The sequence below is a fragment of the Paramormyrops kingsleyae genome, chromosome 1 (genome assembly GCF_048594095.1).
Source record: "Paramormyrops kingsleyae isolate MSU_618 chromosome 1, PKINGS_0.4, whole genome shotgun sequence".
Lineage (NCBI taxonomy): Eukaryota > Metazoa > Chordata > Actinopteri > Osteoglossiformes > Mormyridae > Paramormyrops > Paramormyrops kingsleyae.
The window spans coordinates 70,234,880-70,249,638 of NC_132797.1; the positions used below are offsets into that span (position 1 = coordinate 70,234,880).

At 40.2% G+C, this 14,759-nt stretch overlaps 1 protein-coding gene across 2 annotated transcripts in view; it reads right to left on the reverse strand.

The window, feature by feature from the left end:
• Positions 1 to 7,145: 7,145 nt before the first annotated feature.
• klf12b (Kruppel like factor 12b) overlaps positions 7,146 to 14,759 on the reverse strand; it is a 49,811-nt gene continuing 42,197 nt past the window's right edge. For both annotated transcript variants that reach the window (XM_023845097.2, XM_023845014.2), the window contains exons 5-6: positions 9,324 to 9,481; positions 7,146 to 7,803 (exon numbers count right to left, since the gene is read on the reverse strand). In XM_023845097.2, coding sequence (XP_023700865.1) covers positions 7,622 to 7,803; positions 9,324 to 9,481 — 340 coding nt within the window. In that variant the 3' untranslated portion in view covers positions 7,146 to 7,621. The remainder of the gene's footprint in view (positions 7,804 to 9,323; positions 9,482 to 14,759) is intronic.

Consider the following 14,759-nt stretch of genomic DNA (forward strand, 5'->3'; position numbering starts at 1 on the left):
ATTATTTCTCAATTCTAGCTTCTTGACTATATGTGCATGACACTGTAACTTCAACAAGATACTTTATCTTTTCGCATGTTAGTTTCATGCGAGATGATAAAAGTCTTGTAACATGGCCAATGGATCAATTCTTTATAAAAATAAAAGAAAAAACCATGCATGGAAATTTAACATGCCTAAAAGAGTCAGGTTAAAAGCGGAGCTCGTTTATTTAGTTAAACTGGTGAAGCAGTGGAAACAAGCCTGTTTTTAAAAGAGGCATGCATTTAGTGTCTCTAGCTCCCACTTCAACAAACAAGCAGAATGTTCAGGATCAGGGTCTCGGTGATCATGTGCTAAGCTTTGGATGGACAACAACACCAGATTTTTATAAAGCTGTGTCTTCCCCCTCATTCCCTGTGGTTCTCAATATGATTTCTCTGCCCCGGATTTCCCAGGAAAAAGCCATGACTTTTTCTATTGTTTTTTTTTTCCACTGAGGTGGTCTTCTGGTCAAATTGATGGATCTAAAAATTCAACAATGGCTCTGTTCTGCAGCTGTTGGCTCCTTCCAGGCACCCTTTATGAAAAAGTCATTCAGAAATACATCCTGATTATTCATCAGAGATATAGCCCATAATAATACGAAACATAGTTGGTATTATTTAGTTCTCCCTCTGTATTGCACTCAGTGGATTGTGTGGGTTGAAGATCCCCTCCTGGTTATTAAAGAAATATTACAGATGTTCCTAAATGTTTGTGAAAAATTTAGATTGGGGCCTGTCCGGTACTTTCTAAACCCACTTTTCTTATGCTTTGTGTTCCCAGTTATAAGACAGGTAGAGTTAAACACTGATTGTGCCTACTTATGTTTGGCAAATAAACCTGATTCTGAATCTGTTTCTGATTAATTTCTTTTGCTGCCCTGGGTGAGGACTGTTGTGTCCTCCTGGAAGACAGAGGGCTGAAATTCTTACTACTTTAAGCACAGTCGAAAAAGCGACAATGAATTGAATTCGGTGAGTCACGGAAGCCATATAGGAAATAGCCAGCAGGAAGATGTGTTCACTCTGGGCAGGTGTTAGAACATGTTCAACAGAGAGACACGTGATTTTGTTCAACCGCCTTACATTCACAAATAAGCCCTCTGTGACTAAGCTGTCGAACCTGAATAACATCATTATAGAGCTTATGTTAGAGGCTTGCTATCCTTTCAGAATGCCCTTTAAGATATTTTTAATTAAAGAAAACGCCCTGCAAAGGCATTCACGTGTCATTTCACATCCCATTTGTTGTTTCACAAGCATTTTCTCAATATTAGATGCAACAGTTGTTCCTTGCCTTCAGAGCTGGTATTCTGCAACACATTTCAGGGAAGACGGAACAGCAGTCAGTGTTTTTGAAGTGTTTTCAAAGAGAATTGCACAAGGAACATCACACATAGCAGGAACATATTGGGGTCAATTCGCTTTAAATCCGTCTGCAGGTTTATGTTAAATTTATGCACTTAAAAAAACATGCACTTAAAAAAACATATTTGCTGAAATAAGTAGAATGGGATGAAATTAGGTTTTTTTCCATATATTTTCTTCTTATAAACACACTAAGTAACAAATTTAGGAACCAATGTAATAGAGGTCATATTCACAGCTATCCACAGCAAGAACAACATCCACAAAACCAAGCAGAAATTAATGCAGTTTTAGAAATGTCGTCTGTTTGGTCAAATTGATAGTTTATAATAAGGAAGGCTAGAGGTAGGGTATTATACCAAATGCAATGACTCACATGTGGTGATAAAAAGTACACTTAGGAAATAATCAATGGACTTTAAAGTAACAAATATAATTAGTGGTATAAGTCCGTACTATAATTGTGCATTTATTGTACCCACAATGGCTCACTTAGGTCAGACATTCCGGAGTCTGTCATTAAAATATGTATAATGCTAAATCCATTTCTGGTACAACCTAAAAGCCCTCAGTGAATTCTCTCTCTCTCTCTCTCTCTCTCTCTCTCACTTCAGTGCAGAACACTATATTAAACTGTGATGTACATAACTTGGTCTGCTGAGTTACTATGCTGTGATAACTTTTATATATGACATGCAACGGGTTCTATCGTAACCATTCAATGCACTAAAAGAAAGTATTTAAATAGATTTTTTTATGACAAACATATGTCTTGACTAAGATATGGCAGTATTATTGACAGCTGTCTTTGGACCCGAAATGATAATCTTTTCTTTAATTGTTCTAATAGAGTGGAAGAGAATTATTTTAATATGACTCGGGTATACAGGGAGGAGGGAAGAAACGACTGAGGTTTAGCAAATGGCGCCCTCTGCAGGAAGAAAGAATTAGTTCCATTCATAGTGAGGGTACCAAACCACTTTGCTGTACAACCTTTTAATGTAAATATAACTAGTTTTAACCACTAGCTAAAATATTTGGCAATGTTTTTGAAATTATTGTTTAAAAAGCTCTTGACGATAAATATAAAATTTGTAACATTTCAGAACATGGGTTATACAATTTTAGGCCAAATTAGGATGCATTATAAATATGATGTATTTTCATGTATTTAATCACATGTATAAAATTTAAAAACGTACTTGCCCTTCCAACTTATTTGCATATGATTGTGTGGAAAGATAAGAATATGTCGCTAGGAACCTTGATTAACCGTCTTTTGATACGACGAACAAAATACTCTCCTTCGGCTGCACGATTTGTCTTGTTACATACAAAATGCAATTTTATTAACCTTCATGCCTCAATTCTGATTATTATACATATATTTGTTTAAACTCAGTTCACAGCTCAAAGTATCTGCAAAACGGAATACAGAGAAAAAGCAAAGTACTGACAGAAATGTTTAGACACCATTTTTTTAAAAAAGAAAATACTCGTTATTGTCGTCCTTTCTGAGGAGCCTGGGACTGCCTCTAATAGTCTTTGATGAACAGGGACTCCCTTTAATCATTGTAGGTTGATAACAAAATGTTACAGTAAGATGAAAAGTTCTGAATATATTTACAATACATTCACTAGACGTACATACAAGAACAACACTTATATAATATCAGTAAAATTGTAACATAAGCATCAGCTAAACTACTATCAAATGCAAAGAAAATAATGAGAATTGGTCTGAAATGAAAAAAAAAAAAATAGATTATATATATATATATATATAATACAAACACATTACTGACCCCAGGTCGCTTTCACGGAAACAGAATTCTAAAGACTGGTATCTTGGGTTTCACACATACAGTAGAGGTTTCGCCCTGGGAACTGTACTACAACACTGCATGACTTAACTGACAGTTGTGATTCCTGGAAATTAAATCGGACACACACAAAAAAAGTGAAAGTATATATGTATGTGCAATCTGGAGAGGTAAAAAAACTTGAATGGCCCTTTAGATCAAAACTGAGGTTATACGGTAAATGCATCCATACAAATCAAATGTCACTTCCACACACGCATACACGTCATATATTCAAAACTGGTGTTAGGGACTATTCACAACTGTCTCCGTAGCTGTCCGTAAGGCTCAGTGCATTGATAGTAAAAGTAAATTGTAAAAGTCGGGATGTTTGTTCAATATGATCTTTGCATATTGATCGAAGAGCGATTGTGCTTTTATTTTTACTCTGTATAATTGTCTGCAAGTTCACCATCATATTACTGGTAACTATCAATGTTCAAATGTTTCAATGTAACATCTGACCACATGCGCACTGTAATATGAGACTTGGGAGGCACTGTTTGTTATTGCATAACTTTAACCCTGCTCACCGTTACAAATTATGCCATAAAATATAAGACTTCTCCTACAAGTAAGCCTATCATGGCAGTAACATGCTGATGCATGCCAATGTATAAAAGTAACTGCACAAGTTTTTAGTAATTCCTTAAATTAAAACAATAGCATTGGTTTGTTGACGGTGCCACAAAATAGATAAATGAAAAGTTTTTTTTTGTTCAAACTGGAACAATGGTTGCCTTTTCATTTAACAATTTATGTATATTGAGACCATTTGTAAGAAACCTAATTACACATGCAAAATACTAGCAACAGTGTGCAGGTTCTGGCAGAAAGTTCAACTTGCCTGAAAAATGGTGTTTCAAAAAAAAAATGTGATGACGTGCAACTAACATCAATAGTGATTTAGAATAAAACACTGCATGCTTAAATAAAGAATGCATTTTAGACATTTTTTTACACAGGTGTTCTATAATTGTTCTTTTAAATGTACATTTACATAAACAGTTTTTACTACCTGCATTGCTGTAATTTTCACATTTGTTTTAGTGACAACCAAACAATTTAATTCAAAAGTGATTGATACATAATCTCTGGTCATATTTCTGTATTTGTTTATGAGGACAATCATTTTAAGCAAGGCCCTTCCACAAGTACTCTGTAAAAATGTATTAAACGTAATTTGTATTAAAAATTGAAAGCCTCTCCACTAAATAGTATGTACAGCCTAAGTAAAACAGTTTCAAAATATTTTTGCACTATCACATATATTACATTATCTTAAAACACCTTTTATACAGAAAATATTTATATGCAATGATGAAGTGCCCTTCATTTCAGAAAAGTATAAAAAGTACACATTATGAAAATATGTTGATGACTATTACTGTGTAATTAAACTTTAAACAGAACTTTGCTTTAATTACTCTTTGTAACATACAAGGTGCTGATGATATGTCTGATCCCATAAAAGGCCATCAAACTTTGATTATTAGACAAATAAAATGATATTTTTATGTCTACACAAATAGGATGCATAACAACATAAGAGAAACGTATTCATAATAGAACGGAGAAACACATTGGTCTGAAGTTGTTCTGAATATATTCCACAAAGAGCAAAAAAGTAGGCAAATGTATTCTTCTGACATATTACCATATTCCTTCACAAAAGTATTCATCATCAGACAATTAGCCCACTTTCGATATTATAATAGGTTATTTCTATATCCAACCATAAACTGCACAATTTCTGTCTTGGCACTCTATGAAGCAGATTGGGCATCTATTAATGCCAATTTAACACTAGATGTCAGTGGTCACACCGGGCTTCACACCTTCAGGAAGAAGGTGCTGATGACAGCAACTGACATGCATGCATGAGAGCATAGCTACAGCTCATTCTGGAGGTGCTGGAATTGATATTGCGACTGGTATTTTTGCTGCAATGTTGCTGTCCCTGCAGATAGAAACAGCTCACCACTAACACAGCCAGTCTCTCACCTGTTCGCCAAACATATCAGGGGGAGATTTAAAAAGTGAATTATTTATGTACTGTCATGCTAATCAGCCCACAGGACGCATAAAGAGAATTGTAAGACAGGGCTAGAACTCCACCAATGCATTAGGCTAAGAACAAATTTATGAATTAATCATACATAAGGGTGCTTGTGCAATCAGATACCAAAATATATCATATTGCTTATTTTAGCAAGAAAGCTATCGGGTAGTTGAGTGAAAAGGCGTGACAGTGGTGTGTTCTCTTCTCAAGTTAAGCAGATTGTCCGACACATCGTTAATAAGCACGAGCTGCGCAATTTTCCAAAATTAAAACGTAGCTAATGCTACCATCTTATTGTCACTTCAATTATTAAGGAGGGCTGTTGCACTGAATCAGGTCCAGTTCTTTGCTAAATATGATTGAATGCATTGCGTCTATTAAAGACATAAATGCATGCGATGGATTATGCCAAACAGCAGGATTCAGGAAACACAGTCATGAGTGTCCGTATGGAGGGGACACAGAGCATGTTCAAACACTCCGTTTAAATTCATGGTTACTACAGGCGAAAATCTGATTTCTTTTTATTCGTTATTTATGCAGAAATCCTAATTCTACTGCCTCAGAGCATCTGTAGTGGTATCAGTGGATTAGATAGCTGAACCATAAATGGAAAATCAAACAGCTGCAAAACAGGGATATAAGTTTGTTTGCGTTATGAACATCCCTTTATTGCTATTGTAATAGTTTTCTTTTAATATATAGCTTTTTTTTTGTTTTACAAACAGAGACAATTTCTAAGTGTATTAAACAAAAACACTGAACAAATATGTTCAATATTTTTTTTTAAATACCCATGGACATTAAACATGCTAACAGTTACCCTTAATCAGATGATCAAAATTATTACCTTGCATTATTATGTCTATAAAGAACATACCAATGTCAAACTGAGTGTTCTAGAAGGTCACAGATACAAATCTAATATAAATATAGAGGAATCTGCTGTATAGAAAAAACATGGTACACTGGTAGAAAACCAAGTCTGATCAGCTTCAGTCACAGCTGTTGAGTACAGGGAGGCTGATGTGTGGGGGCTCCACAGTCTGCAGAGGGTGCACTGAATTCCTGCTAGACATCCACGGAAATTTCGACAGCACTTGTTTTCTCTTTAAAATAAACGAAAATGAATCTTATTCTGGAAAAAAATAGGCAATGGTCACAAGGTCACATTTACTTTAAATGTAAGGTGCTCAAGAAAGTCTTAAATGATACATAATGAATATTATGAAAATGTTATGTTTAGTAAGGGACTTTTTATATGGTATCAAAGCAGGCAGCTTAAGATATAAAAAAAACAAAGGAAAACAACAAAAAGGTTTTATATAACTATATTTACTTAATGAGATTGCACTTTACCGATCGCTAATCACAGCACAGAATGCACCCATAACATTTTTCTAGACAAAAACTGTATAATAAGAACTCTCAGGAATAAAGCATCACCATCATGAAAAGCCATAAACATACAGAAGTAAAGGATGTACATTTCGTAAGATCATGTGCTTGTGTTCAAAAAATCCACTGTATGGAAACCAACACTGAATAAAACATATTCGTAATATGTGCGGATGGGTGTGAAAATATGCTCCTTGATACCTTGCCATTTGGGAGTATAATCTCATTCACCGGATTTGTTTTGAGTGGGTGAAGATCTGTGTCGATCTGCTCTAAACCTCCTGGGCCCTGCGATTCTTCATTTTCTCGGAGTACTGTCTCTCAAAGATGGGTCCCGATGGAACCATCCAGAAAGAGGACGATTTCCTGCGAGGTGGAGGCCGGAGGGCGTGTGGAGCTGGGGGGAGGGGGGGGGGTGTTTGGTGTTTGGGGGGGGGGGGGGCTGCAAGATCTTGTGCAACGATCCTCTCCAAAAGAGGAAGCTGCTTGTGTTTCACTCTGCTCCGCCCTCGGGGCCCCCCTGCGGGACCCCCGCACAGACACAATTGCTGTGTTTGCAGTGTTCTTTCACATTATAGATGCAGAAAAGCAGCCATCTGACCAACAACCAGCCGAAATAAAAATTCCGTTTAAAAACTGAATACTTTGTTGCTTTAGGGGCGTGACACAGGAACGTTTTTATCTGTCACTCCACATCGTTTTCTTGTCCCGATGAAATACTTTCAATGTTCGAAGAAATAGGTAATACAGTGCTCCGTGACACGATTCCAAAACGGAAAGGACCTTATCTTCAGACCCCCCCAACCTGGGTGGAGGGGGAAGGGGGGTGCGTTCAGGCCAGCTGAACACGTGCAGTGGATGGGGTCCTGCCCCTCCATGCAGCCCCCCCCCCGCCCCCCTGCAGCACCTCACACCAGCATGTGTCTTCTGCGATGCAGCGCCAGGTGGTCTGATCGTGAGAAGCTGCGATCACAGTCGGCACACTTGAAGGGCTTCACCCCCGTGTGCTTGCGATAGTGCCTCGTCAGCTCGTCCGACCTGGCGAACTTCCACGTGCATCCATCCCAGGTGCATTTGTATGGCTTCTCACCTGCGGAGCATGCAGGACAAAAGACGCAATGAGACAGTGGCACTGGAGCTGAGGCAGCCGTGACGAGGTGAAACTGCAAGCTGCTACGACTTAAGATCCAAAGCGATGGAGTCAACTATTGACTCCCTGCGGTGATAAAAGATCCCTGGGTGGTACCCTAACGTCCTGGCTAAAACTGACCTGCTAATCATCTCCTACATCTAAACTGCTGAATTCTCTCCTGCCCCTTCACCACCTTAGCTACTGTGTGGTGAGCGTACTGGTGCAGAATGGCTGTCATTACATCATCCAGGTGGGAGCTACACGGTGCTGGTGGTTGAAGTGGCTCCCGATTGGTTCTGTACAGCATTTTGGGCGTCTTGAAAAGCGTTAAATAAACGTGACTTTCATCCATTCATTCATATTCACAAACATCAAGAGGAGCACGAAAGTTACACTATTAGTATCGCATATTTATTTTTTCCATTGTAAAGCCGTTTTAAAGACTCAGACAAATGTTTAATTGCACGCTTGCATAATTTGAAATGACAATAAAGTTTGGCTTGACTTGAATTTTCTTCTTCGGCTGCCACTGATTCATTCAGGCTGCCAGTGACCTCCAGTGGCTCAGGGAGGGCGTCGCGATGCTGTGTTCGAATACAGCAGGAAACTGACATGTACACAGGGAGAGCCCCAAACTCACAGCGCTGGGGGTGTGTGCTGACAACGCTCCCTGCTGAGGTGCTGTGCTGCCAATATTTTGTCAGAGGAATATATATTTTGTCAGCTGGTAGCAGGCCCAGCAATGACAAGGGGCTCGTCATAGAGCCTTTATGTTCCCATGGCAACCAACCACTGGACCTCACCTACGGACGCTTCTGCCAATTAAATTTATATATTATAATCTAAGGAGCTATTTAGCATGGATTGGTGAGATCGTGGTGTGACTGTACAGTTCACTTCTGAAGTACATTTTTAAATAGCAGGGAATCTCAAGGAAATTGAGTAACGGGGACAGTTCAGAGTTAGTAAGTCACAAGTTAACCAGGCTAGACAGAAAACGACAAGAGTCAAAAAAGATTCAGGAATGAGAAGTTTTAAAAAACACGCTTCACATTCAGATTTGTGACAGGACCAGAGGGAGAAATCGTAAATTGAGTGCTTTACAGGTACATGAGGCTGCATGAAATCATTCAGGAACTGAGACAGATTCATTTAGGAAAACCAGAGATAAGCCGTGCTCAACATGACAGGACTGAATGGCTGACAAGCAGTCATGACTGCTCTCCTCTTATTCTCAGCTGTACATATAGTCATTTTTTTTGTTTTGTTCTGTAATATTTTTGCCTTTTTCTTTGCATTATTTTGTTCATAAAACAGCATTACTAAAATCAACGTCATCCAACTTACGATTCTTATTTGGTTCTCATATCGTTCTAGGATGTCTTGTACATACTGCCTCACAACTTCAGTATAACGATAAATAATCGGAAGTTGTCTATGAGGAAATGCAACGCTGGCGGTGACGTAGGTAAGCTCACCCGTGTGCGTCCTCCGGTGGGCTTTGAGGTGCGAGCTCTTGGTGTACACCTTATTGCAGCCCTCGAAATCACATCTGTGGATGCGCCTCTTCTTGGAGTCAGGCGATTCGGACCTCCGCGTGCGTCTCACGGCCTCAATACTGAACGGCGACATGGAACTGAGAAAAAAGCACCATTCATCAGAAAAGTCTGCCAGAACTATATAAACTGGGGTGATTTTTTTAGCTTGGGGCACATAAGAGAGGTCATAATTCATACAGATGGGTCAGCCTTATCTTTATCCAATAGTATGTTCGGAATCGGTGAGTGATAGGGGTGGGGACATGGTGGGAGCCAATCAGCTTCCAGCTATGGCCAGTGCCCCTAGGGCCCCGCCCCTGTACACAGCAAAAAAATTCAACTATATCAATATGGAGTGGATGGGCCCAATAAATCAGGATCACTATAGGCCCTTTTTGGTTATGACTGACTAATGAGCCCACATGGGGATTTGAATTAAGCCAGCCGGGTTTTTCAGTCACCAATTTCGCATTTAACTCTCCAATAATCTATCCTATGTCTTTGCGATGCTTATTCTTGAACTATATGCCATTTAATGTACCCTTATAAGTACTGCTGCTATTTCCCTGTCCTTGACTGGCACTAAATTAGAGGCAGTTTCATCGCCATCTACAGGAGAGTAACAGAAAGTGCATGCTCCAGTGTCACACCACCACCTCTGCTGACGCCATCTGTGTGGTTTGTAATAACTTCCCACATACGATGTCCAGAACATAACATGAACTATATTAAGTAATCATGTGACCACAGTGTAACAGTGACATCAGGAAAGTAACATCACACACACAGACACACACACACACACCAAACCGTCCATTCATTTTAATCCCAAGACTGACAACCCTAACCTCTACACAGCCCTAATCTTAACCACGAGTTAACAAAATAAAAGACTTTTGGCTATTTTAGTTTTTTGATTGCATTCACAGATTTGGATACAACTGAATTTCTCTTACTGGTTTTATGGGCTTTGCCCACAGCCAGCCCCATGGTAGAAGCAGATGACAGACATTGTAACTATTACTTGAAGGCTATAATGCACATCCAAAACTTACCGTGTTTATTATACCGTGATTTGGGCTCGTATATGGTTAGGTATGCAGTCTACAGCGCTTTCCAGCAAAGCTTATGAAATGAAAGACATCAGCACTTCGACTAAAACAGTAAATGAGAATATTCGAATGTCAAAACATCTGTATTTTGAATGAAATGAAGACAAAACCATGCAAAATAATGACTCATAAGTGCAATCCTCTTCTTTATGCACGGACACCGTGGTTGCCCACTTATTTTTACCAGTTGTTATTTTTTTATGCTTTTGTGGCCTGCTAATCTGACAGGAATATTCATTAAGCATAAATTTCTGCTGAGGTCAATGACAGATCGCTTATAGTGGATTATTCCCCAAATGATTAATGTTCACAGATATGTTCTCTAATTTAAATACCATCATCTCCTAAAGGAACAAATTGTACAAGTGTGCGTGCCTGTTCCTACATTACACAATAGCTCTATAATGAACTCTACCTGGCTTCAATACAAAACTGAGCGAAGAAGAGGATCTTACGTTTTTAATTATTAGGAAGGTTCAGAGCCAGTACAGTGCTATTGGTATTCTTAGTAACGACCACTAGATGGCAGCAAACTACCTTATAAAAAGACTCAACATTTTTTAGAATGCACAATTGTCTTTACCTTTTTGTATGCCAACACGTAAGACCCATGAAAATATCTTTCTTAAACATAACGTCTGTTATAATGCATGCATTTTTATAAATAATCTTCCATAAATTAGCGAGGCTGTCTATTAATCCATTCAATATTCAAGTCAACAAGTCTCAGTAAAAATAGTGAGAGCCTTAGTCATGAAACGTTTAAGTGTCAGGGCAATATTAACGGCAGTGTGCGCTGTGTCTCAACGCCAGTGGCAGGCGTCCGGGCTCTGAGCAGAGACAAGGGCAGTTTGGTAAACCGAATCTCAAAGCACACTGGCTGACAGGGATCACATGGCAACTGGGGGGGGGGGGGGTGACCACGTCAGCTCATACCCCCTCTTGGGATCACGCTGTCAGCATCCAAGTACGTGAAGCCGAAGGATCAACAACCACAAGTGCAGTGTGCCAGCTTGACCCCCTCCCCTCACCGGACCCCCCCCCTGGTGTTCATATCACTCCCACACGTCTGACAGACCAAGCCCCAATTTTTCCACTCCAGGAGAAGCCCCCCCCCCCCCCCCCCAGACTGGCATGTTGTAAGAAGAGCAGCAGGCAAGAGAGAGTGTGGGGGGTGGAGTGGATGCAGGACTGGGGGGGGGGGAGTCTTCTGAGCAGTAACTGGGGTGGGGCTTGCAGGGGGTTGGGTGGCCAGACAGCCCCTCTGGTCAACAGTCTCCAGCACACACAGCCCGCTTCCTGTATCCACCCCCCATCTAGCCCGGCACAGGGATCACCTGTTGCTCTTGGCGAGCGGCCATGCTGGGGCCCAGCGGAAATGACCAAATCTGTCAGAAATGAGCCTGAACTCTCGCTCCCCTCTCCCACAGCGCAGAGGAAACGCTGGAACAAAGTCGAGGCGAAAAACAGCCCAGAGAGGGACGCCTCGGCCCTGCACAGACATCTGGAGACAGGCCGTCTCTACTGGGACCCAGTGCAACCTCCATGTTTCTGTCACTCGGACCGGGAGATTTCCATTTGCGGAACCGTCGCATTTCTTTTGATTATTTAAAAGCCAATAATAATAACATACAGTGCAAGATTATATCCCAAAGCCATTTGAGCAGTTGTTGAACTAATCACAACAACTTAATCACAATAATTAATAATATTACAGTGAGAAACTTAATCATAAAGTAAGTTTAATGTAAATAAATTGAGAGCTTCATTTCTAAGGATCACTATAATGTGAGTGACGGTTGTGGTTGCCCTTCTTAGAAAGGGCAACCACGGGTTTATAACTGTGACAAGCAAAGGTATTCTACTGAATGCCATTAAAATAACCATCATGTTAAAGTCACTCCTTGTATATCATTTTTTATTAATTGTTATTAATAATAACAATACTTGCAATAATAACCAGTGCCTGTCGTTTAATGAACCTACGTTTTAGCGTAATCAAATAGCTGCTGTGAACCTTGAATAACCCTGCCATTTAGGCTAGGTGAATTTCCTTGTTTGTTGCTATCAAATATGAGGAAAGAGGAAGTACAGTCTAAGCTGGATTCTAAAAGGATTCTTTTTTGTTTCTTTATTGTTCCTTGTTTGTTCTTTTCCCATAGCTTCACCTACCAAGGGAGTTGTGTTAGTTTCATACAGTGAGTATGTTACATCACAGTGAGCCTTCAGAAGCGTTCCCCTGTACCTCAATCCACAATTCTGACAAAGTCTTTTGTCATTTAACACTCGGGGGACGATATTGCAATTTCAGAGTGTGTGACAAGAAAAAGATTTTGAGTTTTTTATTTTCCATATAGGAAAAAAAAATAGAGACCTCCAATATAGGATTGTCCTCAGAGGAACACACAAGCAAACAGACAAAGACACGAAATATACACGTGCACCAATGCACAAGTACAAACCACACCTATGACCGGAGGAACAGACTGCGGCAATCTAGCACACGAAGGCTGCAGTGTGGTTATAAATAAATGGATGAACTTACAGAGGTAAAGTGACTGACAGCACTAGCTACCTTGAAAACTTAAAGCCATACTGCAGGAATACGGGAACAGAACCCCGCCTGTTCCGGTTAGTAGCCCCGGGCCCCAGGGCGCCCGCCCAGGCACAGCCTGCACCTCCCTAACAATAGGCTGACCTGTCTCCAGGGCTTCATGAATATGGAGAGTGGCAGGACAGGAGCTGGTGTCACACACATACCCAGAAGAAGCCCTTTACTTATTAATGTGCTTACCTTGGACAGCAACATGGACACTGGCTTCTCTGAGCCCCAGCGTGACTGAGGCACTCTGTGATGCACAACTTTGCCGAGCGGCTCATTCTGGCTTAGCACTGCTTTACAGTGCGTACAGTGCGATGGAAACATGATGACAGATTATCCCAACAAATGTTGTTAAACATCCTCAGGAAAAAAAGTGTTTAATTTGCCAAAAATTCCTTAAAACAGAAATAGCTCAAGTAATAGCTCAAATAATTTATTTAAAACAAGAAATGCATCATTGCATTTACTGAATAAAAGAGTCCTTTCTCTGTTTTTTTTTACTTACAATTACCAGTTAGCATGTTTACCTTTAAATTTGAAATAATTCATTGTCAATGGGTTAAGCAACTACCTAATCAGAATGTTATAAAAATTAAATTGTTTATCCACAAAATAACTGTGTAAAATTAATTCAATATCTGTCACACAAAAATGCTTTTCCTTTAAGTGCCAAAAGCATAACCTAATGTGATCAGCAAACATAACAAGGCTCCATTCAAATTATACATTTTGCCTCATCTCACCAGCAATACAGGCCAGTTTTAGTGAAAATGTAGTGATCAAAACTGATAAGCAAAAGTAATATGTTGCTAATTACATCATGCCATTGCCTATAAGCAGCTTATTAATGAGGGAGCCGTTTAATTCAGCCCACACTGTCATACTTCCTCAATCCAATTAGTGTATCTTTCACGGATGTAAACAAGTCCGGAAAAGGTGAGGATTCCCCAGCCCTTCCGCCTCCCGTGTTCGCCTTCATGCACTGACTGACGTGTGCTGAGGGGCAGTTTTCTACCCAGGTGGCTCCAGACCAAATGGGTCTCTCAGAGATCCACCCCCCCCCCCAGTCCCTTTCAGAACACTGGACAGGATTCGGATTCCACGCCATCTGCATGCCTCATCTTTCACCCATGAACTCCGCACTAACACAGCGATCAGAGGTGGAATTTCACACACACACACATGCACACACACACACACACATGCACACACACACAGAGGGAGAGAGAGATTTGTAATTGTAAATTTGTGGGGACTCTCCATTCATTTCTCTGGGCAAAACCCTAATCCCAGCAATGACAACCTTAACCCCCACCCAGCCCTAACCTTTACCATAAGCAACCAAAGTAACCCCATCCTAGGTTATTGGTGCCTTGCACCTATAGCTTCCAGGAATGGCTCAGGACCCTGAATAGGATAAGCAGATACAGAAGATGGATTGATGCTATTGAAGGGCCCCTGTAAAGTGCTGGGGCCCCTGAATCTGCTGGGGTATCCATGCCTCTACTGGCCCCAAGCACAGAGGACAAAAACACCAAAGTACAAACACAGATCTTGCCATCAGATAAAACTGATAATAAGTCTCAAGTTCAAAATGTTAGCTGCAGTCTTTTCTAAACATCTCATCAGAGTTGGATAATTCAGGTCCAGAGAGTACAAGTC